Source organism: Pseudonaja textilis, chromosome 8, assembly GCF_049901715.1.
Source record: "Pseudonaja textilis isolate UNSWEBS1 chromosome 8, rPseTex1.2, whole genome shotgun sequence".
Lineage (NCBI taxonomy): Eukaryota > Metazoa > Chordata > Lepidosauria > Squamata > Elapidae > Pseudonaja > Pseudonaja textilis.
Window position 1 is genome coordinate 11,137,437 of NC_141997.1, and position 27,226 is coordinate 11,164,662.

The 27,226-nt window shown below is 35.2% G+C and overlaps 1 protein-coding gene across 6 annotated transcripts in view; it reads right to left on the reverse strand.

The window, feature by feature from the left end:
• FRMPD4 (FERM and PDZ domain containing 4) overlaps nucleotides 1–27,226 on the reverse strand; it is a 197,481-nt gene that overhangs the window by 33,723 nt on the left and 136,532 nt on the right. For 3 of the 6 annotated variants that reach the window (XM_087938333.1, XM_026714290.2, XM_087938332.1), the window contains 2 exons: nucleotides 17,533–17,693; nucleotides 16,756–16,858 (listed from right to left, as the gene is read on the reverse strand). The exons of 1 other annotated variant lie outside the window; for it this stretch is intronic. In XM_087938333.1, the coding sequence (XP_087794459.1) occupies nucleotides 16,756–16,858; nucleotides 17,533–17,693 (264 nt within the window). Of the gene's footprint in view, nucleotides 1–12,923; nucleotides 13,006–16,755; nucleotides 16,859–17,532; nucleotides 17,694–27,226 lie in introns of those variants that run through there. 2 more of the 6 variants (XM_087938335.1, XM_087938336.1) reach the window with 2 other exon arrangements.

A 27,226-nucleotide genomic window follows, 5' to 3' on the forward strand; every position in this document is an offset into this window, starting at 1 on the left:
CACCTTCCAGCCGCTAGTCTCCCAACCTCGGAAACTTCCCTTTTTACTCGTTATTGTCCTCTCTCTCTCTTCTGTCTGCCAAGCCCTTTCACTTTCACTTGCCTCGCATCTGCTTTTTGGCCGCTTTCTTTTAGTGCTCCGGACAGACACTTGTAAGAGCCTTATAAAAGTCTATGCCATTCCAATCCTCCTCTCCACCGCTAATTTTCTCTGCCACACTCTTCCCCAATGATCTCAGAAACTGTCACTCACTCGCTTCTTTACATTGGTGGCAGTCCAGACTTCGGAGCTGCCATTGATAGGGGGCTGTTTCTTGCTCGTTGGGCTCTGGAGGGCTCCTCTTTGCTGCAGGGGGGTTGCCTTCCCCACACTGCAACCCAAGTCACTCTCAAAGGATTGCGCCAACCACAAAAAGAGATTAACTGAAATCACAGACGGGCTTCTGCACCTCTCTTCGTCCTTGCCTTGCCACCGGAAGTCCCCAGGAAAAGCGAAACAGAATTAATTAAATGGAAGAAGAAAAGAAACTACTATCAATTAATATAAATGGTTTAAACTCAACGATAAAAAGGAAAAGGATAATAGCTAAACTAATCAAACAAAATGCTGATATAATATGCCTACAAGAAACTCGTATAAAGAAAACAGATGAAAAATACCTAGAATATCCGAAATTAGGGAAGCTATTTACCACACCAGCAGACATGGGGAAAAAGAAAGGGACTGCGGTATATGTTAAAGAGGATTTGAAAGCAGATTTAATATGGTCGGATTCTGAGGGAAGAACTCTGGTTTTACAGATCTGGATTAATGCCATCCCAATTCTCTTTGTGGTAATCTACGTCCTGAACGGAGATCAAAAAGAGTTTTTTAAGCATCTTTATGGAAAAATAGTAGGATTGGAAAAAAGAAATATTTGTATCATAGGAGACTTTAATTCTATTGCTGATTATCAAAAAGACCACAGTAATGGGGGGAAGAACAAAGTGGGGAAAGAACTTCCCAAGATATGTATGGAAATGATGAAGGAGTTAAATTTGATTGATATATGGAGAAGATTACATCCCGAGAAAAAAACAATTTACATTCTATTCAAATCCTCATCAAATATGGACATGAATTGATATGGCATGGATGAATGGGGAAATAGCAAATGAGATAAAAGGGATTGAAATTTTACCTAACGCATGGGCAGATCACAATCCAATTCAGATAATATGGAAGGATAGAGAAAAACCCAAGAAAAGATGGACGTTAAATACTCAGTTAATAAGAGAAAAAGAATACACCAACAAACTCAAGGAGGAATTAAATTATTTCTTAAAGGAAAATGATAATGGAGCAACTACGAAACAAAACATTTGGGATACAATGAAGGCAGTAATAAGAGGTATAACAATCTCTTATAACACCAAGAGGAATAAGGAAAAATACGCCCAGAAAAACAAATTACAGCAAAAAATTAAGGAATTAGAAACTCTATTACAGAGTACCCCAAAAGATTCAAAATTGCAAAATCAGATAATAATAACTAACCATAAATTGAACTTAATTGAACAAGAGAGAATGATTATAAATTTGAATATAACTAGACAAACTTATTTTGAGCATGCTAATAAGCCAGGGAGATGGCTATCATATAGACTAAAAAAGAGGAAAGAAAAGAGATTGATATACCAGCTAATAGATGGAAAGGGGGATATACAAGAGATAGAACAGAAAAAAGAAATTGCCCATAAGTATTTTCAAGAGTTATTTAAAAAGGAAGAAGTTAACGAAGATAGAATAAGAAACTATTTAGATGAAGTGAAGGATAAAGCAATTGGGGAAGAAATGGAAGAATTATTAATCAAAGATATTACTTGGTTGAATTGAAATCAGCAATAGAGAACCAGAAAAACAATAAATCCCTGAGACCAGATGGGATTCCGGGGAGCTGTACAAGGCAATAGCAGAACAAATAGGATGTTAGAGGATTACTAAAAATGTGTATAAATGTAAGACTAGACTCCAATAAAGTTCATCATGATTCATGTGATCATGATCAAACACCTTGACTGCCTCGTCATTACAACAAGTGGCGCATGAACAAGGACCCTCTTACTTCGTCCGGCAAGGATTTGGTGCACCTTCAACCCTTTGGGGTTTCTCAACATTATTGGTTTCTGTAAGTATGGGGTCTTCGCTTTCTGAGGAACAAAGGACGCATGTAGATGAATTAGGCTATTTGTTGAAGAAAAATAATACTCAGGTACCAGAGAAAAATCTCTTAAGGCTGGTCCAGGAGATTGCAGCTCAGTGCTTATGGTATTCAAAAGAGGGGTCTTTAAAATTAACTGATTGGGAATGTATAGGGAAAACATTGCATACTGAACCTAGAGCAGAAATAGAAGTTTTGCAGGTGTGACATTTATGTAGATATGCAATTGAAAAATTTGGTCACAATGAACTTTCTCTTTTAACACCTCTACCTTCATGTTATACAAATGTTGTCATTTATCCTCCTTCTTCACCTGATACAGATACAGGGCAAAAGCCTCCTGACTCTATTGTTCAGTCTTCTTTTCAGAAAATGGTTGAGAACTGTAAAAAAGATGCCTCTGTCTCAGGAACAGAACTTGCAGAATTAGTGTCTGTTTGTCCAGTACAATATCATCCTGGTCAGGGGTCACAGCTTGGACTGCAAGTAGCAGAATGGGAGGGTCTGCCTTATCAGATCTTAGGAGAGTTAAAAAAGGAAGTTACAGACTATGGGATTAGTGGTAATTTTACAAGAGGAGTTGTAGAAGGAATAAAAAATGGTTATACAATGTTTCCTCAAGATTGGAAGCAAATATTACCTGACTGCTCCAGCAGTCTTTCTCACTCCCCCTCCCCCCAGCCACAGCTGGTAGTGTTGGGATTGATTTAATCACTCAAGAGGTAATTGAGTTTAAAATTCCTTTAGAACTTAAAATAGTTCCATCTCAATTTAAAGGTTTTCTTCCTTCAGGATTAGTTGGCTTAATTTTGCCTCATTCTTCTGAACACAAAAAGGGCTGTTTTGTTGTGCCTGGTGTAATAGATTCAGATTAATTGGTATCATCATGATTCAGATTTGGGTGAATCTTCCTCAAGTTCTTCCTTGTAATTCTTCTGTTGTTCAATTGTTTCTTCTTCTATATGAAAATCCATCTCCTGGTATAGGTAATCGTGTAGATGCAGGATTTGGATCAACTTTTTTATCTGTAGGCTTACTTCATCAGCTGAACTCCTCTCTCTTCTCAAATAAACAACCATTTCAAGGGTTATTGAATACTGGAGCAGATGTTACTGTCATCTCTTTACATTGGCCAGTACAGTGGCAAAAAACAAAACTTTCTTCATTGTGGGGAATAGGAGGTTCTACAGCTGCTTGGCAGTGTTCAAGAAATTAATGTTACAACGTTTGCTGGTAAGTCTTTTTTCCTACAACCATACATTCTAGATATTCATACTAATATTTGGAGCCATGATATCTTTTCTCTTCTTAATGCCCATTTGATTCTTGATGATGGCTCTTCTTCTTAAATGGCTCTGTTCTAAGCAGGTTTGGGTGGAACAATGGCCATTATCAAGGGAAAAACTTGCTGCTTTACAACAATTGGTTCAAGAACAATTGGCTGCTGGTCATATAGAAGTTTCTACTAGCCTTGGAATACTCCTGTTTTTGTTATAAAAAAGAAAAATGGGAAATGGCATTTCCTTCATGATTTAAGAGAAGTTTTTAATAATAGCATGCCCACAAAACGATATCATTGGTGAGTGTTGCCTCAGGGAATGCTTAATTCCCCTACACTTTGTCAATATTTCGTGGATAATGCTCTTCAACTGTTTAGGAATAAATTTCCTTCCTATTTAGTCTATCATTATATGGATGATATATTGATAGCAGCCCCAGATTTTGATGAATCTAAATTGTTAAAAGAGTTAATGGATATTGTGGCACAACAGGGATTGTATATAGCCTCAGACAAAATTCAAAAGGTAGAACCTTATACCTACTTAGGACATAGAATGTTGCATAATTGCTCCATTCCAATTCTTCCTCAATTACAATTACAGAAATCATATACTTTAGTACAATGGCAAAAATTACTTGGCATTATTAATTGGGCACGCTCATTCTTCTACATTACAACTGATGATATGTTGCCTTTATTTCAGTCTTTGAAGGGAGCACAAGCAGCAGGAGATCTAGTTGTAATAACTGATCTTCAAAGAACATGCCTTCAAGAAATATTGAATAAGTTTAAGCATTGATATGTGAACAGGATAACATCCTTAACAATAGGACTTTGTTTAGCTATTCTTCCTACTGCACCCTTACCCACAGGATGTCTTTATTCTGATGCCTCTCCACAAGCAGTCAACATTCATGAATGGATTAATTTGTCAGCTACACCTAGAAACATTTATCCTTATCAGTCTGCATTAGAAGATTTGATTATTAAAGGTCGTAAACTCTCTGCATTTTTCTTATTGTGCTCTCTCTTTGAATAAGAATTTGTTATCCTTGTTTTTATCTTTAAAGAATAGTTTGGAAACTCGCTTGTATTCTTTGTATGTAGAACACATTCAAAGTCATACTCTCTTTACTAATGCCTTGACTGAAGGAAATCAGAAGGCAGATGAATCCTTAAAGGATGTTGCGTCTGTTTGTTGATCCTGTTGATAGCCATTCTTATTTTCATCAAAATGCCAAATCGCTTGCAAAGCAATTTAAAATTTCATTATCTCAAGCCGGGGATATTGTCCGTGCTTGTCCAGCTTGTCAGCAACTGGCAGTTCCCTTTCCAGTGGGTGTCAACCCACGAGGAACCCAAACTAATCAAATTTGGCAAATGGATGTAACTCAATTTTCAACTTTTAAGCCATACTGTTATCTTCACACGTCTATTGACACTCATTCACATTTCCTTTGGGTTACTGTTTTAAAACATGAACGTACTTCAGATGTTATTTCTCATTGCCTATCCTCTTTTGCTGTAATGGGTCGGCCTTCTCAGTTGAAAACTGATAATGGCCCAGCTTATATTAGTAAGGAATTTCAAACCTTTTGTCAGAAATGGAATATTACTTTAGTGCACGGAATTCCTTACAACTCTCAGGGTCAAGCTATAGTTGAGCGAGCTCATCGTACTTTTAAGGCATTGCTTCAAAAACAATTACAAACTGAGTCTGGCCCTTACCATCTGCGAAAGATTCAAAATCTCATTGCTGTAGCATTATATACTTGGAATTATTTAACTTTTTAAGATTCTCTTGCAGACTCACCTGTTAATTTGCATTTTCAAACTACTGAATCTTTAGCAAGGCCTTTGGTAAAGTATCGCCAAGCTCCAGATCCAACCTGGAAAGGCCCTACACTGCTGATCACCTGGGGTTGTGGTTACGCTGCCGTGGAAGATCCTTCTACTAGACAAGCAGTGTGGGTTCCAGCGCGCTGTATTTGTCTGTATCATGGCATGGCATCAGGGCCTTCACAACCTGATTCTGGATTTCAATCTTCATCTGAACACAGAAGTCCGGCTTCCAAGGTTGAAGCGCCCGCAACCCATCACTAAATCTACTACATATCAAGCTCAACGACAACTGCAACAGGCCTCATTACCTCAGACTCCTGAAAATCTTGTTGCTGCTGTTTTTGCTATTATTACTGCTAATTCTGTTACAATTTTACTTTGTATTTTCTTGTTTATGATTAATGGTGTTTCTGCTCAAAATGACACTTCTGTGGTTTGTCTTAACCCTAATTTGTGGGTTTGTCATGCACAATACATGTTTATGACCCATGGCACAAATATTACTTTATACTATGAGCCCCCAATGTCATTTGGTCAAATTTCTTTTACCCCTAACTTGATCGTGTCTTCTGCATTTATTGTCTCACAACTACAATCTATTTCACACTCCTGGCTATTTTCTAAACCCCCTACGCAATTGAATTCTGTCCGTTGGTGTTACTTGAAAGTTAGTCAATTTACAAGGGGGCTGTGTTTCTGTTGTCACACTAAACACACTTGGCTTCATAATTGGTCTGATTATGATGATGCTCAGCACATACTAAAAAAACTAGGGAATTATAGTTATTGTTCTAACTACTATTGGTGGTCAGATACCTTTAATTCTTCTTTGTATGGACTTAATATAGCTCCTGATATGTATCCTGTCAATTTTCCTATTTTTAATGCCTCTGATCAACTAATATGTGGTTCTTTTTTGATAAATATGCTACTAATGTTCATCCTCAGAATTTTTCATTCTTTGAATAAAACTATTGAGGATGAGCTTGCCAATTTACAATCATACATTCAAAATAATATCCATGCTCAGTACTCACCTTTTGAGTGGCTAACCAATTGGCTCCCTGATTGGTCTTGACTCAGACAGTTTTTCTTTTATGCTATAATTATTATTATTGTATTAATTGTAACCTGTTGTTTTATTCAATGTATCCAAATTTGTTTGCATTGTTTCGTTCTACTTCCTCTTCTTTAACTCCTCTACAGTTGAGATACATTCATAAATCTTTGAATCCTCCATTTAAAATAAAAAACGAGGTTATGTAGAGTTGTAATTGCAGGAAAGTCATTATCTTGATGGCAAACCTCAGATAAGGACAAAAGCAAATACAACTCAGGCAAACAAAATCACTAATGCAAAGAAGGATTAGAGAGAGGAAGTAAACATATGTTAGACTTATGAGATAATTAGCTGTGTTAATTGCTATGCTAAACAGTAACGAAAGTTGAGCAACAACCAAAGTTAACCAATATTAGAGGATTACTAAAAATGTGTATAAATGTAAGACTAGACTCCAATAAAGTTCATCATGATCAAACACCTCGACTGCCTCGTCATTACAACAATAGGACCTCTTATGGTGGAAGTTTTTAATGACATCTTATTGGCAGCCAGGATGCCAGACTCATGGAGGATTCGGATCCCCGATATATACATAATTATAGGCCGATTTCACTGTTAAATACTGATTACAAAATATTCACTTCTATTATAGCAAATAGACTAAAAAGAATGTTAAATGAGCATATATATGAAGATCAAAATGGATTTCTCCCGACCAGACAAATCAGGAACAATTTAAGAATAGTACTAGATGTCTTAGAATTTTACGAAGCCCACCCCGAAAAACAAATTGCACTTATGTTTTTAAATGCAGAGAAGGCCTTCGGTAATTTAAATTGGCAATTTTTCATCCAAAAAAATTATAATATGAATTGAGGCACCAAATCTGAAAATATTATAACAACCATTTATGATACACAAAAGGCTAATATTATAATAAACGGGGAATATACCCACCCAATAAAAATAGAAAAAGGAGTCAGACAGGGCTGCCCACTCTTACCCCTGCTCTTCATATTATCATTAGAAGCATTACTAATGCGAATTAGACAGAACCCAGACATAAAAGGATTAAAGGTTAAGAAAGAAGAATATAAGTTGCAAGCGTTTGTGGATATGATTTTTTTCATTGAGGAACCAATAGAAAGAGGACAAAAATTGATAAATGAATTAGAACAATTTGGAGCAGTAGCAGGACTTAAAATTAATAGGAAGAAAACAAAATTAATGACTAAAAATTTAACAGAAAAACAGAAAATAGAACTAGAAGAAGTTATGGGAATATAAGTGATAAAGAAAGTTAAATACTTAGGAGTATGGTTGACAGCACATTGTAAGATACTTAAGGAAAATAATTATGATAAATTGATGCAACGGGTAAAGAAGGATTTAGAAACATGGGGCAAGCTGCAACTTTCATTATTAGGCAGGATTGCTGCTATTAAAATGAATATTCTTCCAAAATTTCTATATATATTTCAGATGATCCCAATCAAAGTACACAATTTTTTTTTGAAGAACTTAATAAAATAACTGTAAAATTTATCTGGCAAGGGAAAAAAGCTAGAATAAATTTAAAGGCAATGCAGGATATGAAGAGCAGGGGAGGGCTGGCACTTCCAAATTGGGAGTTGTATTATAGTGCAGCCTCTTTAGTATGGTTGAAGGAATGGGTGAATTTAACCAATAAGAGAATATTATTCTTAGAAGGCCATGACTTGCAGAGGGGGTGGCATGCTTTTTTATGGGATGTAGGGAAAACTAGCCAGAAATATTTTCACAGACACCTAATCAGAGACTCATTATTAACTAATTGGAAGAAAATATGGAAAAAACACTATTTAAAAATACCAATTTGGATTTCAACAATGGAGGCGATGATTCACCCAAATAATCTGGATATCACTAAAATGATTAAATATAAGGACCTATTGGATACACAAGGAAATTTGAAATCGCAGCAAGAACTTCAAGAGTGGGGACTAAAAATTGATCAGTGGGCATATCTTCAAATTCAAAGTAGATATAAACAGGACAAGAAAGAATTTGGAATTAACAATAAACTCCAGCAATTAGATAAAATTTTATTAGGATCAGGCAAAAAAAATATAACAAAATTTTATAATTATTTATTAGAAGTAGAATTAGAAGAAGAAATTGTAAAAGGGAACATGATAGCCTGGAGTAGGAATATAGGACGTAGCATCACCATAACAGAATGGGGAAAGGTCTGGGGTAGAAATAATAAAATTACAAAATCGGTAGCATACAAAGAAAATGCCTATAAAATGTTTTATAGATGGCACCTTCCTCCTTCGAGATTAGCAAAGATGCACCCCAATAAGTGTCCAAATTGCTAGAAATGCAAAAAAAAAAAAGGGGGGGGGACTTTTTTTCCCATATGTGGTGGTCCTGTACAGAAGCTCAAAAATATTGGCAGAAAATTAGAAATTGGCTGGAAGAAATGACAAGAGAACAGATCAAATTCAAACCAAAGTCCTTTCTGTTAGGGATCTTTGATAAACAAATATAAAAAAAAGTGAAATATATAAAAATACACATTTTGACAGCGGCCAGATTGGCTTTTGCACAATGTTGGAAGCAGCCTCATGTTCCATCAGAGGAGATGATCATTCAAAAAATTTCAAGTTGTGCAGAAATGGACAAATTAACTTTGGCATTAAAAAATAAAGACACTTCAATATACTACAACAGCTGGAACTGCTGGTACAAATGGATAGACCAAAGATAGACTTCACACTAAAAGGCAAAAGAGGATAGGATAAATCCATAGTAGTGATACACAGATATATGTAAGGATTAGGTGTGTGTATATGGCATAAAATAAGGATAAAAAAGAGGTCTTACAAACTGTTGAAGATGAGAATGTTTTTAATTGTTTTCTATTTTTTTTCTTTCTATTTTCTTCTCCCTTTCTTCTTTTTCTCTCTTTCATTTATGTATGTGTTGTTGGTTTGCTTTAATTGTAAAATCAATAAAAAAATTTTTTTTAAAAAAAGAATAAACAGCAAAAGCTAAATAAGATTTTGATTTAAGAGAACTACAAATGGATTAAAGGTTCAGTTAATTTGGGGATATTGATTTTAACACTAATATTTTGGAATTAACAATAAAAAGTAAATAGCTTTTTGTGGGAACTTGGTACATAACAAAGATAACAGACTTATGATTTGTCTACCTAAGCTTGTCAGTTGCAGCTAAAACCAACCTTTACAGGTGGAAAACTTTTATGACTGTGGACTTCAGCTCCCAAAATTTCTGAGCCAGCATGGCTCCACAAGTCATAAAGGGCCCTTAGTTCCCCACCTCTGCCTCATCATCACCAGCACCACCACTGCAAAATAAAATGTGACATGGCGCCCATTCAAACGTAGAACTATTCTAATATTTATTATTTGCTGGGGGGAAAAAGGCTAGAGTTTAAACCCTGAAGACAGACAGATTACTTTGAATTGGAGTAGCTGATCAACTACTTGTGTGAGAGTTCATGTTTGTCTATAATAAAGATTCTAATATAGTAGGCATATCTGAAAGACTTTTGCGAACTTTAATTCAGAGCGAGCTAGATCTGCACTAGAAAGAAAGACAAATGGCATCCTGCAAAGTCATTTGGGGCCTTCTCCCTCTACCAAAGTCACCTCACAAACATGCACTGCATCTGGGAAGATCCAGCACTGGCAGGGTTCTTACTGTCTGCATGAAGTGCTGGTTTGTCTTCCCACTGAAGTGGTACCTATTTTACTACTTGCATATAACATGCTTCCAAACAGCTGAGGCAAGTGACAGGAGCTCAGCCTGCCACACCACACACAAAGCATTGGAGCAAAAACTGTCTCAGAATTATTAAGCCAATGAGCAACTGCACTTCATAGGATTATCAATAAGACAATTAGATTGAAAAAGGAAGAGATGAACGAGAATGTATGAGAGAAACTGAAGCAAGCAACAACAGAAAGTGTAAGGAAGAGTGGAAGGAAGCTATCAGGCATGCAACATGAAATTAAATTGGAGAACAGCCAGAGAAGAATGTTATAATGGATATTGTGCCCACCCTATACCTAACCTGTGAAATTGCTCCTAAGCCCAGAAATCTTCCAGCATCAGAACTTAGAAGTTGAGAGTTAATTTTAGAAAGTAGAAGCAGACATTTGCATATTTCCTGTTTTAACCCAAATTTTGGTTTTCTTAGTAAAAGAGAATTAGACTTACAGCTCCTCCACTTTTTCTGCATCCATCCTTCCTGCATTAGCAATAACTAATCAGGTAAATATAATTCCCCCTTCCCTATTTGCTACTAATGGAATGAATTGATGCCTGCCCCAAATAGGTTACTAAACATCTTCAACATGTTGGATAATCAATAGCCCTGCAGATCTAAAATGTACTTTCTTCCAGGAGAAACAACATCAGGCCATGACAAATACTTGACAAAGTACCATCTGAAATAGATTTGTGTGCATGGGTCAGTTTTTCCATGTAGAAATGAAACATAAAGAAACATGGAAGACCTACATTTTTTCAGAATTACATTCTGCAAACAAATCTGAACCTTTATGAACTTTGTGTAGGTATCTACCTTTCACTGAGAACTGAAAGTAAAGAACCACAATTACTGAACATGCTGATCTCCCCAACCAGTTTGTCCTTGCAGTGCCTCTGGCTTCTTTTTGACATATTTCTATTGTATGTTTTTTTTTACAATCAAACTCTTGATTATTTAACAATAGGAAATTTCACAAGAAGCCTCTCTAGTTCTTAAAACATAAACCTTTTAAATAAAAATGATAGATAACCGAAAGTATGTGTTCATTGTGTTAAATTCCAAATAGGTCTTTCTATACATGATATAGCTATAGCTATATTGAGAGAGAGAAGGAAGGAAGGAAGGAAGGAAGGAAGGAAGGAAGGAAGGAAGGAAGGAAGGAAGGAAGGAAGGAAGGAAGGAAGGAAGGAAGAAAGAAAGAAAGAAAGAAAGAAAGAAAGAAACCAACGTACAAGCCTTAGAATTTCGACAGAAAAATGATTTGAATCTCAGTAGAAAAGTATCATAAAGTAGTAAGTAGATGCTTAGTGCTTCACTAAAAGTGTCTACAGCAGGGTTGTCAAACTCGTGGCCTGCGAGCTGGATGCATCACACACTGGCCATGCCCACGCCCGGTTTAGCGAAGGGGAAAAGTTGTGATACATCACATGACAATGCTGTGACAATGCGAGTTTGACACCCCTGGTCTACAGTGTTTTTAAGGCTGAAATCTGTGTATGCAAATTACAACTTTTCCAAAACTGACCCATTTTGACAGAAAGTACATTTGTAATTTAATTGGCTTAGGTTAAAAATGTCTTAACCGGAAGTGGTATTCAGCAGGTTTTGATCAGTTCTGGAGAACTGGTAGTGGAAATTTTGAGTAGTTCGGAGAACCGGCAAAAACCACCTCTGAATGGAGATTTTATAGTATCCTTCCCCTGCCATGCCCACCAAGCCACGTCCACAGAACCGGTAATAAAAAAAATTGAATCCCACCAATGATTTTAACTATGGTACTTTAAATGGAATAATTAATTATGGAGAAATCATTTCACTCTGATTCTTGGTTACATAAACTCTTTGCAGTTCAAGCTCTACTTTTGTGCATAATTGACAGAAACATGGCTTGAAATAATACTACTCTGGTGTGTAGGGATCACAAAGCTCATGTTGCACAGGCAGCAATTCCAAAAGACAGTATGATTAATTCTGAGATACACAAATGTGTAGCACTAAAATGATCAGCAGCTGTTGCTCCCAAGCAATAGAGCCAACTCTTTAAATAGACCTCATCTGTTTGCCTGGCATGTTATCCACACTTTTTCTGTATTTTAATAATAAAGTTAAAATTAGCCTTGGGGTTTTCTTTTTCTTTTGCTGTGAAAAATATTTTTTAAAGTCTATTTTACAAATATTTATATAACCATTTTTTTTTTCTTTTCGCAGAATTACTCTCAAGTTGGAGGATCACAAAGTTAAAATTTTCAGAATCAAAAACTTTTCTGCCTATGGAAATCTTGCATGTAGAGAGAAGGAAGTTCCTAGCATGCAATACTTTTTTCCTTTAAAAGGAAAGTCTAAAGCACACTCTGCATAACTATTTGATAAATGCTGTGAAGAATTAGGGAGGATTCCAGGGGGAAAAAAGAACATTTTCATTTGTATATGGAGATTCTCAGTCATCCAGGTCATGGCTGTCCTAAAGGTGCTCTTTTTTTTCAAGAAGCAGCTGGAATTCTGGTTTTTCTTTGAAGACGTTTCATCCAAGAAGCTTCTTCAGCTCTGCTTCTTGGATGTGAAGCGAAACATCTTCAAAGAAAAACCAGAAAGTCCAGCTCCCTTTTGAGAAAAATAAAAAAGCACCTTTGGGACATTTTCATTTGTATTTTATACTTAGATAAGTTTAATAAAATTATTATTAAAAAATAGGGGGAATCCTTTCTGTCCTGCTTCCTGCATAGCAATGGTTCAAGGGTAATGTTTCTCTTACTCCTCCTTCCCATAATTCAGCGTTAGATTCCACCACACTTTTTGGCTTTCTGTCATCCAGTTTGCTGTCTTCTCTTCCTTCATTTTTGGCATTCTTTTTTCATATTCATCCTTAATAACTTCTTTAAGTTCATTCCATAATTCCTCTAGTTCTCTTCATAGAGATGCCTTGAAAATGGGACATATTGTATGTCATCTTGCCAGATGAACTAGACAGGAAACATGACAAGATGAACAAATTCTACTTTATTGTAAGACTATATTAACAGAATCTTACAAGTCTAATAGTACAATCTTCTCAGCAGCACTTTTAACTACTTTCTCACACCCCATTACGATGGGTCCTTCCTAAGTTTCTTTCACCTGCTTCTCTTATCTGATTGCTTTCTAAGCAGCATCTCTTCCCCTTGTTGCTCAAAGCCAGACACACATTCCACTACAGTATATGTTCAAGATCATGTCCTTATTGACTTAATTCTTTAGCTTAATTTGAAGGTTTCACATAAGCAATTAGTCAGCACCTGGCTATGTCCAAGTGAGGTCCTCCAGCTCTGTTTAGCAATTATATAGTCAATTTGATTTCATATATACTCCATTTGATGATGTCCATTTATGGTTTTGATTGTTTGAAAATAATGTTAGTCACAAAATCATTGGAGTAGCATAAACTGATAAATTGTTCACTGGTCACTTACTATTTATATTTAGCCAGCTTTATTTTAAATTCTGTTTTGTGTAAAACTTGAAATATGTGTCTTGTATGGAAGGGAGGTCTATAGTGCATGAAATGTTGGGACCATAGAAGACGTGGAATATTAAAAACACAGACAAAAATAATTACACATTGATCACCATCTCATTTTTGTTTGTTTTACCAGAGTTTATATCATGTTCTGAATTAAAAATGAATATGTTGATTACAGATTCACGTATTTAAGCTTGAATCTGCACCAGTTACAGAGCGAAGTATGAACCACTGACTTAGCATTTCTTTGCCCTACCTTTTCTATCTCAAACTTTTTCCCAGGGGGAGAAGGGAGGATAAAAGGAAGTAGTTAAGGCAAAAACCCATCTGCCTCTGGCCTCACAATGTTGCAGGCATTTTCTCTGAACACAGTGGAATGTTACATCCACATTTTAACTTGGAAAGCACAGATTATACTATGTATCTGCAAATATGTAGGTTGGATTTTAAAACTCACTCTGAATTATGTTTTATAGTCAGTATAGGACAGTGGTAGCTAACCTTTTCAGCACTGAATGGCGAAACGGGAGCGTATGTGTGTGTGTGTGCCGTAAACCAGAAGAGCAGCTCCTTGATGTGTGTGTGTGGGAGTACTGGAAACCGGAAGCTTAGCTTTGCGGAGCGCATGCTGGCTACCTGGACTTCTGGTTTCTAACACGCAAGCGCACATGAAGACCAGCTGGCCGGTGCATGCATGCACTTTGGGAATCTGCTTTTCCTGTTTATGGTGCTCCCGTGAACACAAAGACCAGCTGATGTACGCGCAAAGACCAGCTGGCTGGCACGCATGGAGCTGCTCTTCTGTTTCCAGCGCTCCTGTGCACATGCAGACCAGCTGTTTGGCACGCATGTGCATGCCGGAACCTGAAAAGCAACAGGTGATGGCTGACATGCCCGGAGAGATGGCTCTGCGTGCCATTTCCAACATGTGTGGCATAGGTTCGTCATCACGGGTATAGGAGAAAAAATAGAAATGAAAACAAAGATTACAATTATAATTATGAGTTGCAAAACATGAGAAATGTTACCAAGCTATATGTTTATGGAGATTCTCAGTCATTTAGGTCATGGTTGTCCCAAAGGTGCTTTTTCAAGAGGTAAGTGGACTTTTTTGTTTTTCTTTGAAAACATTTCACTTCTCATCCAAGAAGCTTCAGGAGGATCTTTAGCCAACACAACAAACATGCACACCTTAAATTCAAGAATACACTAAGGCAGAAGTTTATCCACCCGAAGGATAAAACACACCCAGACAAAATGAGCAACGTGGTATATGCAGTACAATGCAGTGAGCCATGTGTAGATCTGTACATTGGGGCAACAAAACAATTACTTCATAAATGCATGGCACAACATAGAAGAACAAATCCATCAGGAGTAGACTCAGCAGTCCATCTGCATTTAAAAGACAAAGGCCACTCTTTTGAAGACAGCAAAGTCCACATTTTGAACAGAGAGGACCGCTGGTTTGAAAGAGGGGTCAAAGAGGCCATCTATGTCAAAATTGAACAGCCTTCTCTCAACAGAGGGAGAGGAAAACGACATCTATCTCCAGTCTTAACTGGAGTCTATAGTCCTTTCAACAGTTCCAAGAAGTCTCCACACCCATTTGCGTACTCTGGTGACCCTGAGGACACAGAAAAACCTCCAAGTGGCCTTAATGATTTGCTAAAAGAATGCAAATGACCAGCTGATTGCAAGGAGTATAAATTCTTCTGTTCACCACCATCCAGTTAGAGCTGAAGAAGCTTCTTGGATGAGAAGCGAAACATCTTCAAAGAAAAACAGGAAAGTCCAGTTGCCTCTTGAAAAAGCACCTTTGGATTATGAGGTTGTAAAACTGCTATGATCGACTCCCCTTAAATATAATAATGTTTATATTTATTTCAGTTATTATTTTAAAAGTTACTATAAATTATTTATGCAATGGATAGGTATGGCATAAAGAATTAGAAAAGAAGGAACATATTTCTCTTTCATTCTTACTTTAATGATTTTGTACAGCAAACCTAAATCCTGAAATTTCAAAATTGCAACAGAAACAGAAAGGATGGATTTTATGCATGATAAATACACGATTTCTAAGTGTGAGTATATAAAGACCAGACAGAGTGACAAAAACAGTCAGTCAGTCAAACAGGGTTAATTTGCCATAATGGCAGAGTAAATTATTTTTATCATGCTTTATCATGCTGTAAGTATTGGATTTGTTTTAATTATTAAGAAATACAAACTTTAGATTAATACTGAATGTTCTGAGAATTTGACGTAACTTAGAAGATCCACTTACAATTGCTTGGCTAAATTGGTACTAGAGAAATACAAGAATTAATCTAAGCAACTAATCTAATTGAGTCTAAGCAAATGGAGTTTCTTGAGCAAGCTGCAATGATATCCTGATTCACTATATCAAAGATCAAGATATAAACTAATGTATACTGTATTTTACTGTAGCAAAAGAAAAACCTGGTATAGGGAAGAATTCTGATTCCTGAGAACATTTTATTTTTATTTAATAAATTGCATGTTTGTAGTTATTACAGACGCAGATAAAAGTGAAAAAGTCATAATACAATAAAGAATCCCATTATCAACAAAACACATTTTATTTCCATTTCCTTATAGCCAGTCTACAAGGATATACACTCATTCTATTTACTCTTAATCACTATGATGCCTTTATTCTTATTCCTTAGTCTTTTCAAAGATAACCCTGATACAGGAGCCCATATAACCAGCTCTCAGTTTCACCTGTCAGATTTCTCACTAGTAATTTGTTGAAGCTGACACCTGCCAGAATCATCCATCATCTACTAACCTGTATAACATTTCTATCTGCTACAGTGGTTATAGGGAAAAGAAGAAATACATATTTAAAGTATGGATAACAATATTTTTGCTTCCATTCACTGTTGTTACAAAAACGTTTTTGGTATTTTAGCTTGCCTAAAAATGCTCCCAAGCACATTTCTTTTCAACCAGCCCTAAATAAAACACCACAATGTAATAATCGGTCTTCCAATTTTATATTGGATTCAGGTAACAAAGGCAATGACTTAAAATAAAATAAGAAAAAGGCAATCACTACCTGACAAGGTCAATGACTCTCTCCCTTGGGGCAGTGTTTACTGGCTCATCATTAATCATAATGATTTGGTCTCCTGGTATAAGTTTTCCTTCAGAAGGACCACCTGGAAATACAAGCACAGATTATATTTTATTGTATAATGTATTTGTTATGCAGATGCTTGATGCTGAAAATGCTTGGGATATTTTCCCATACTGAGACATGAATGTGCAATGCATTTTCTGCAATATCAAATTAAAAATCAAATTGAACCAACGTTGGATGTGGCTTTAGTTGTGGTTTGCTCTTCAATCTTTAGAATCATTCATTGCAATATCTGGATAAGTGGTCCTCAATAATATAGCAAAGCAAGAAAAAACTAGTTGGAGTCCAGCAAACTCCAGGCCCTTGTGGAAAGATTCTGGAAGAAGTCATTTGCTTGCTTGCATTCTTCTTCACTGTTAGTACTATAGCTTACTAAGCTACAGGTATGATACAAACCAAAGAATTTTGACTCCAGAGGCTGTCTTACAGTGTTGCCTCTTTTGTGTAGTAAAATAGTATAGAATAATGAATGTCAACCCTCTCTAATGAAATGTCTTCTACATGTATTTGGATAGAGTTTCCGGGCACTGTTGTCATAGGCTTTGGAGGATTTTGGCAATTCTAGTCCCAACACATCTAGAGAATACAAGGCTGTGACACACTAACTAATGGAAACCTATCAGCAGAAGAGCGGTGATAAGTAGGAACCAACATAAAAACTAGATTAATGTTAGCCAAATGCAGAAATCATACCTGGTGTTACTGAGCGCACAACAACAGGTTTTTCACTGCCAGCCACAAAACCAAATCCCAAAATTGGGTCTCTTTTCATTTCTATTTTCCGAGGTGCTGGAGGTATAATTTGGCAACTGTCTATTCGGGGATCATCAAAAGGAGCAGTCTGAATCATGTGACTAAGGGAAAAGAAGATAGACATTTTTAAATCTAGGTAAGCTCCAAACACAAGTTTCTAATTGACTTTGAAAAGGATATCAACACGATTTAAACAGTAAGAATGTATTTTTATAATTAAAACTATTGTCCTCAGCATACTTAGTACAATAAAAAATAAATTTGGTAAGTTGAGTAAACATGGATACAGGAAGTTCTCAACTTACAACCATTCATTTAGTGATTGTTCAGAGTTACAACAGCAATGGAGAAAAAACGATTCATGACCATTTTTCGCATTTATAACTATTGCAGCATAACTATGGTTATGTGATAAAAAATTGGATGCTTGGCAACTGGCATGTATTTATGACAGCTGCAGAGTCCCAGGGTCATGGGATCACCTTTTGCAATCTTCTGACAAGCAAAGTTCAATGAGGAAGCCATACTCACTTAACAGCTGTGTTTCTAACTGAAGAACTGCAATGATTCATTTAACAACTATGATGAGAAATGTTGTAAAATGAGGCAAAACTCACAACAACATTTCTCCCATATTGCATAACATTTTGAATCTACTTTTCCTTTTATTTCCATGGTCAATTTATCCATTTCTGCCCACTCAATTTTTTGTTTAATTCCTAAACCTTCAGATGGTGTGCAATCTTTCTTCCAATACTGTGCATAGGAAATCCTTGCTGCTATTAGTACGTGTAACATCAAATTCTTTATCTTTCTATTGTAATTCCTTTTTATTATCCATAAAAGATATAATTCTGGAATAAAATCTATTTGACATCCAATTAGCTCCTGTAACCCCATTTGTTTTATCTTCCAATATTTTTTCGCTTCGGGACATAACCACCATGTAAGAAAGAAGGTACCTTGTTTTTGTCACATTTCCAGCAATTTAGTTTTAAATTTGGATAAATCTTAGCCAATCCTGTAGGCGCCAAATGCCATTGGTAAAACATTTTGTGTTGGTTTTCTTTATAGGCCACCAATTTCGTTATCCTGTGGTTTATATTCCAAATTTTTTCCCACTCTTCTAAATCTATACTGTGTCCGATATTTTTGGCCCACACAATTATTGATCCCTTCACAATTTCTTCTGCTCTATCAAATTCTAATAAGTATTTATATATCTTTGATAACAGTTTCTCATCTGGACCAATCAAAAGTTTATCTAATTTTTATGGTTCAATATCTATTCCAAATTCCTTGCTATCTTTTTTATATCTTGTTTGGAGTTGGAGGTAAGGCCACCAATCTATGTTTATTCCCTGCTCTTTCAATTCCTGTCTACTTTTTAATTTCCCTTGATTATCTAAAATTTCCCTGTATCCGGCCATTTTATTAATATCCATTGTATTGGGCTGGATCGATGCTTTAACATTTGTTAAGTGAGTTTTGACCAAGTTTATGACTTTTCTTGCCACAGTTGTTAAGCGAATCATTGCATTTGTTAAGTTATTAACATGTGAATCTGGTTTTCCCATCGACTTTGCTTATCAGAAGATCACAAAAGGTGATCACATGACCCTGGGACAGACAGTGCAACCATCATAAATATGAATCAGTTGCTAAACATCTGAATTTTGATCACATGACCATGAGGATGCTGCAATAGTCATAAGTGTGAAAAACGAGGATTAGTCACTGTTCCAGGGTCACTATAACCTTGAACAGTCATTAAATGAACTGTTGTAAGTTGAGGACTACCTATATTTCATTTGAATTGGTACAGAAGAACTTCATAAAGGATCAAACTCAAAATTCTATTCTAAACTGTTTTGCACATTTATAATGGTTGCAACATGTGATTAAAATTTGGATCTTTGGCCACTGGTTCATATTTATGATTGTTGCATTTTCTGGGGTCATGTGATCCCCTTTTACGACCTCTGACAAGCAAAGTCAGTGGGGAATCCAGATTCACTTAAGAAGCAAGTTACTAACTTAACTGCAGTGATTCACTTATCAACAGTAGCAAGAAAAGTCATAAAATTCATTTAATAAATGTCTCAGTAACATGGATTTGGGGCTCAATTGTAGTCATAACTCGAGGACTACCTGTATTGGACCAAGGGCTAGACTTTATATAAGCATATTATGACTTACGTACAGAATCTCCTGTAGACTTTCCCTGTAGACACCAATGATCAGCATATTGAGGTCATGTGGTTATTAAATTACTTGGTTTACCTATTCAACCATACAGCTAATAAGTAAGTCATGCTGGGGGTTTTTTCAGAGCAACTGATCTATAGAGCTAACATGGCCCTGTATTAGCAAATGGGTATATTGGTCCAACAGATTATTTTTTAAAGTAGAATTTTATGGCTTGGTGACTTTTATATACAATACATTCTTTAAAGTAACTGCCGGAATCCTGACTTACTTTTACAGAGTTTTAATAGTTTTGCACATTTTTTATTAAGATCCTGAGGGTCTTCCATTCTAATACAGAGTTTTAATATCTCAGTTTACATTCAAGACATTCAACAGCTTGGAAACCTGGTGTTGCCCCTGAATTCCTTAAATAGCCCTGATAAGAGATCCTAGGATATATGTAAAAATAATGAAGTAACTTTGTATACTATCAAGAGATGTGTGCCTCTCTTTTTATAAAACTACCAAGATGTATTTTAACTGAAGAAAGTTTGTCATTTATTACCGAAATTTAATATGACATAATGAAAACTATTGATAAAATTATATACCCATATTCATACATGTATACATATATTGAATGTTGCAAAACTTAATTAAAAAAAACAGCATACTTGTCCACTGTATCTAAAGTATTAACTCTCTCATAGACATTGATTAATCTTTTTAAAAATATATAGAATTTTGAGCATGACCCATTATGAAGTTCTTTCATACCAATTCCAATGAAATAAATATGTATCTTAGTTGATTTGCAACTGCATATCCATATTTTCTCAAGTGTCACTAAATTTAGTCAATTTTATATCCTATTAAATTTGCTGGGGACTACAGTTTTAATTATAAAAATATACTCTTACTGTTTAAAAAATATCAGTATCTTTTCAAAGTTAACTAAAAATGATTACAATCAGGATGATAAAATAAAGTACTTGAAGAATCCATTTATTGTCTTTATTGCACTAAAAATTAAACTACACCAGGGGTGTCAAACTCAAGGCCCACAGGCTGGGGTGCTTAAATTTGGTCTGCAGGCGCACCATGGCAACAGTGAAGGATCTTCCCACAGTGCCTCTGCCAGTGAAAATGGAGCTCGGGGAGGCCATATTCGCTGGCAGAAGGCTGAAGGAGGTTGTTGTGGCTGAAAATGGAGCTTCAATTAGTGACACTGAGCTGGCCACACACCTCTGGCCATGCCCCTCTGCCCCCCAAGGCCAAACACAACTGATGCGGCCCTCAGTCAAATTGAGTTTTAAACTTCTGAACCACACCATGATAAAATGAGTACATTTTAGAATCTTTGAAGTTGTACAGTAAGGAAAAGAATGCTTAATACAAAGGAAAACCATAAAGGTCAATCAATATATTTAAATGTTTTTTTTCAATAAATGAACTGCACTTTTTAAGTTCTAATAGATTAAAATGATATTTATTTCTAAAATTTAGGTACAAGAATTTTGTAGTTTTAGCTTACATATTTATATTTGTTTTCACCAAAGAACTCAGTACTTTTATTGTTTGTCTATTTTTTCTTATTTAACATTCTATTTGTCTGCAAGTTCTCCACAATACTTAAATCCTTTAAAGTAACATCATTGTATAGTACCATATAAGTAACAGCCATCTGGATGATCATATGGCAGAAATGTAATTGTAAAAAAATAAAAGATTATCATGCACAAACATGCCAAAGGCTATATGATATGTATAAATCCACATAAAAAGGAACAGGAAAATAGAAACAAATCTACATCTATAAGCAAATAAATACTGCTTATAATTGGTAATACTGGGAGGGGGGGATAATAATACTTAGAATTAAAGCCTATATAAGTTTAATTCAGAGAGAGAAAAAGAGAGAGAGGGCATGCACATTATCTGAATTATAACACTAATTCTTTTTTCAAACAACAATTGAATAGAATTTGGAGATCCACCAGAGATTTCAAATTACCTGTCAACTAAGAAATTGACATTTAACAGTTTAATTTTGAAAAATTTTAGTCTATAACCTTGATTAACTGTACAATTGTTCTTCAGGGGACAGTGATAACGGTTTGTAAATCAATAAGGTTAAATAAAATTGTTTCTGAGTTGCTCTTTCTCATATTAACTATCTGTTAATCACAAATACTGATTATCAAATGAGCACATGTTTGCATTAAATGCGTTGCAAATGATTCATTTAAATTAAAGTTCAACTATTTATTTTCATTTTGACAAAAAGGTATAATTGGGAATGCAGAACAGTATTAGAAATTTTGCAAATAATTTATTCTCAAATATCCTTCAGCTGCAATTCTATGCTTAACTATTGTCTGTATCTGATACCATATAATACAGTGATTTACTTCTTCCATATTATTACGTGTGTGTGTGATATATCTGTCATATTATCAACAAATATGTGCTATAAAAGTGAACTAAACTGAGAAAGCAATTTTCAATCTCACAAATATCCATTAGTAAATCCTCTTGAAACTGAAACAGAGTACTGGATAAAGCAAAAATAGACAAAGGACTAAAATATGTGCTAGGCCCTTTAACAAATGTTTATAAAAGGACAGACATGTTTATTTGTAAGAAATTTTACAGTTCTTTAACTCATACGATCTGGTCTTGTTCAGCTGCAATCTTATTTTGGTTTCAATCTGCTATATTAATAATTTTGGGGGCTAGACATTATAGTTAAGTTTTTCACATGATATAAAAAGTATACTTCTAAAACATGGAATTTATTATTTCATACAAATGTTTAGCTCTGTTGGGCATGGAAAATAATATTATTTTAAATAATTGGAAACAAACTCCTAATATCAAGGATTGGATTCCAGAATAGCAGACTATTATCTATTTGTCAAAGGTCTTTATATTCTAAAAAAGAGAAGATGAAGCAGTATGTTTCTGTGTTATTGAAGTTTGCGAAGTATACAAGCAACTATATTTCTGTAATAATGAACTCAAGCAACTTTAGCCAGATAAGTTAGTATTCTATTGTGCAGAAAAGAAACATATTATTAAAGGGTAAGCAAGTTTTGGATTATGCTTCTATACAGCCAATTTCTATTGATGGAAGAGGAATTGTATAAACTATTGTTTGTTTTATATTTCTCTAGGCACTTTCTATGTTCTTACATGAAATCAGATCTTCCGGCTTATGGCATAACACAGAAAGAGACTGTTATTCAGATAAAAAAGAAAGGCAAAGGCTAATTATTATATGGTTACATAATAAATAAAAATGATTATTTATGGTCATAAACCAGCAGAAATCAACATAAGCCTGTATAATTAACAATTAGAACTACTATTATTCATGTCTAATAGTATTAAACATTAATTCTAAGACAAAACAGAAAAAAGATGCAACATAAAATATTAAATACATTTATTTATTTATTAATTTTGTACACCATCACTCAATGACTAATAAGTTAAACATAAAAATTAATATAAAAATAAAGTTAATATTAATTGATGGTTAAGATCAGAATTTAGAAAAGCAGAACTAGTTGGAAACTTTGTTTGGAAATAACAGAACAGCAGAGTTGGAAAGGTCCCTGGAAGTCTTCTAATCAAACCCCCTACTCAAGCAGGAAACCTATATTATTTCAGACACATGGCTATCCAATCTCTTTGTCAGGGTTCCAAGTAATAGACCCATAGCAAGCAAAACTCAGAAGCAGGTAGATTCCTCAAAGAATAGCTTTATTGGATATATAATATAGGTACAGATCTGGTGAAAATCGACTCTGAAGAGTCCCATGGTTTTCACCTAATTAAAAGTAAAAGTTGTCAGCTTCTCAAAACAATGTTGGATGGTCCAATCACAATGCTGTCTTGTTGCCTGGTGATATCAGGTGGAGACCTTCCTCTGACCAGGTGTGAGAATGTCCTTGGTTCCCAAGAGAAAGTATTTTGATTTGGTTACAAAATCCCAGCTATCTAAAATCCCCCCTCCTTATCCCTCAGCTCCAATGTGGCAACACTGATGCTTCCAAGATGGCTTTGGTCAGGTCAGCTTCAAGATTGACACTCTTCTTAAAAGCATCTAGTGTTGGAACATCCATAATTTCTGGAGGTAAGTTGTTCCACTAATTAATTGTTCTAATTGTCAGGATGAGTTGTTTATCAAATTTGACTCTGGCCAATACTTTGCACGATACAAAAAGATTACAAAGGGTTAAAAGAATAGGCTGAAAAGAACAACAAGCCCTTAACTAAGGAAAATGCAAGGGAAAAAGAAGGAAAATATCTAGCACACAATTACTGGATGGAGAATTCATGGTTTTGAAAGCTGCACTTTGAGAAGGACTTGGGTGAGGTTACTGATTACAAGTTGCCCATGAGCCAGCAATATGAGCCAGCTGCTAAAAGGACTAGCACTATTCTGGGCTGCATTATAAAACAAAATATTACATAATATTAACAAGTTAAAAAAGACTCAAAGGAGGGTAATGTAGATGGTACAAGGGACATGAGGGCATACTCTATTAGGATAGCCAATGGAACTTGGGCTATTCAATCAGAAACTACAAAAGACTAAGTGAAGAGATGGTATTAGTGGTTAGGTGTACAAAAGGATACTCAAATGTTCATAAATTATTTTCCACTACCCCCAAAACTAGGATCTGAAATGATGGGCATAAATTCCAGTTATCTAAAATTTGTTTAAATGTAAGGGAAATTATGAACAATATCCTCCTTTGAGATCTGCATGATCTGCATAATCTTCAAACCTTAGCGCCCTGCTAATGGGCCTTAGGTTTGAGGGTCAGATGGGCTTCAGGAATTTGACAGGCATGTGTGTTTTGCTCCATGAGTACACTGGATTTTTATTGTCTTTTGCTGTTTTACTTTTGTAAAGCCACCCAGAATTTTCTGAAATAGGATGGCTATAATTTCAACAAACAAACAAAAATTGTACAATTCAGCTTTTAAAAATTTGGATTGGATTCATTTCATGGCCAAAGTGAATCAAGCTGTGCACCTTCTGTGCTAGTGCTTTTGTTTTGAATTACATTATTTGAGGGCAATAGCTATGCCACCATTTTCCTTTATTTGCTAGAATTTAAAGGTGGCAAATGCAGTCCTTTGAATACTTGGAATAGTAGAGGAGGCATGAGATGTCCAGGAAGTGTGAAAAACCACCCAATTTCTCATTTGGCTTCAGAGGATAAAAATCTATATTTTTACCTTACAAAGTCATTTATGCAGAAGTTGAATAATAATAGGGTAGAGATGTAGTCTCCTTTTTTGTTGATATAGAGAACATTAAATGACTGTGAAGGTTATATCTAACCTTCAGCTTTATATCTTCATGAAGAATAAAAAAATATATGCAAATGAACATAGTCATGCATGCCCAAAATAGTTTGCTGGACTTTGCATAAATGGCTACACAGATATTGCAAAAATATCATGACATTCTTAGGGCCAAAGCTGGTTTTTAGAATTTCAATTATATACATTTATTATTTATATAATTATAATATATTATGACAATGCATTTTAATTCACTGAACTGGGTCTGATCTGAACCATATCTAGAGAAGATCCAAAAAAATAAATGGGGCAAGTTAGATTAACATGTCATTGGCTTGGATGAATTTAGTTTCTGACATTTTCCTTCTTTTTTTGTTAAATTTATGTCTCACTGCAATCTAAATTGTCACATATTATACACATTAGCAAATCAATCATATAATAGCAAGTATTCGTATTTGTAAATCTTCACTGGTTTCATGATACATATCCAAATCTAATTGATGCAAGTTAGCATTCGTATTTAGGGTTGTCACCTCATTTTTTTCTTTTGAACAATATTTATGTATTTTGCAAATTGTACAGATGAACAATACAAAATGCGGCATTGTGGTATTCTACTTGGAAATGGGTCAGCACTTTATGTTTACAGATCTCTGGCTCAGACTAGTGAATTCAGATAACATCAAAATCAAGAGTGCTTTATGAAATCCAAACACATCTAAATATACATGTTTCTCCCAGTCACCTGAATATGCTACAGGGAAGTGGAGTGCTATGTACACTCAGTTGGTGCTCCCAAGCTGCTTTTGTTCTGTTTGTCTTCCAAACTCTTTCTTCCCTAATCCTTCAGGCCATTTCAACAATGCCAGTGCAATTCTCAGTAAAACAAGAGTAGTGCCAGCCCTGCTGAAAATACTTAATTTGCTTTTAAAATCATGATGCAAATACTTCTGCCCCTGCCTGGGGCTCAGAGGAGGGAGGCAAAAAGAAAAACAAAAGGAAGAACAATTAATCCTTTTTGACAGTATAAGAGAGTTGCAGCAATGTTTTGATCAGACTGTTTGAAGCACAAAGTTAAAGAAGCATTTACAATTCATAGCAAGCAGTTTCTCTGCAGTAAAATTAGCTGTTCATCCCCATTCTTTTGTATATAAAGAAGAAAACAGGTTATAGTTGAACTATATGCCTCTACTGTCTGTTTAAAGTAAATAATTCAGAATACTAGACTACAATGAGTACAATAGCAAAGCACTATCCATTTTACTTTGTTTTAACGATAAAATGAATATAGTCCTTTATAAAAGAGATAAAAGAAATAACATCTAAAGAAAGGATTGTGACTGTGTTTATGGCTAAATTTTCTGGATTTCATTGTTTATAATTGAAATCATGAAAGGCAGCAGTATCTTTAAAACTAAGATTTAAAATTTAAATCTAAGCAAGCAACCTATTTTAAGATGTCACTGTTAAGGATGCTGAAAGCAGTTCTTTTCTTTTTAAGTTATTTTAGAATTCCACTGAACAATAATTTGATACTCTTAGCATTCATTGCTCCTTTATTTTTTATTTCTTAGCTAACTGCTTGTACTTCATTTGTTGGAACAACCTCATATTTTCCAGAGTGCTATGATTTTTTATATTAGTCTAATATAGATTGTTCTGCTATTCTGAGAAAGGCATTCTCAGTAGGCATGTGTAGTTTTGGCAAAGTTGAACCACCTCTGACCTTGGATGGTCAGTTTTAGTTTGGTTATGCCTGATTGGAAGTTGGATTCAAAGTTCATCATTTTAAGAAAACCATGCCCAAAGGCAGATGGTGCTAAGACTGCCTTTGACCTTTGGACATAGGAACAGTCAACATTTGTACAATGAAAATGGATGCTTGATTAGAAGGACTGCTGATTGAACTCAACAATATGTCTTGGGATATCATTGTATTATGTGAAACACGACAAGAAGCTGACAATTTAATTGAACTTGATAGGACTGGGCAATTACTCTACACTAGAGGTACCGAAGATGGATGATGTGGTGGAGTTGATTTTATTATCAACCAAAAGCTGAAGGATTCTGTAGTAAAATTTGAATATTAAACACGATAGGTCAATGCATCATT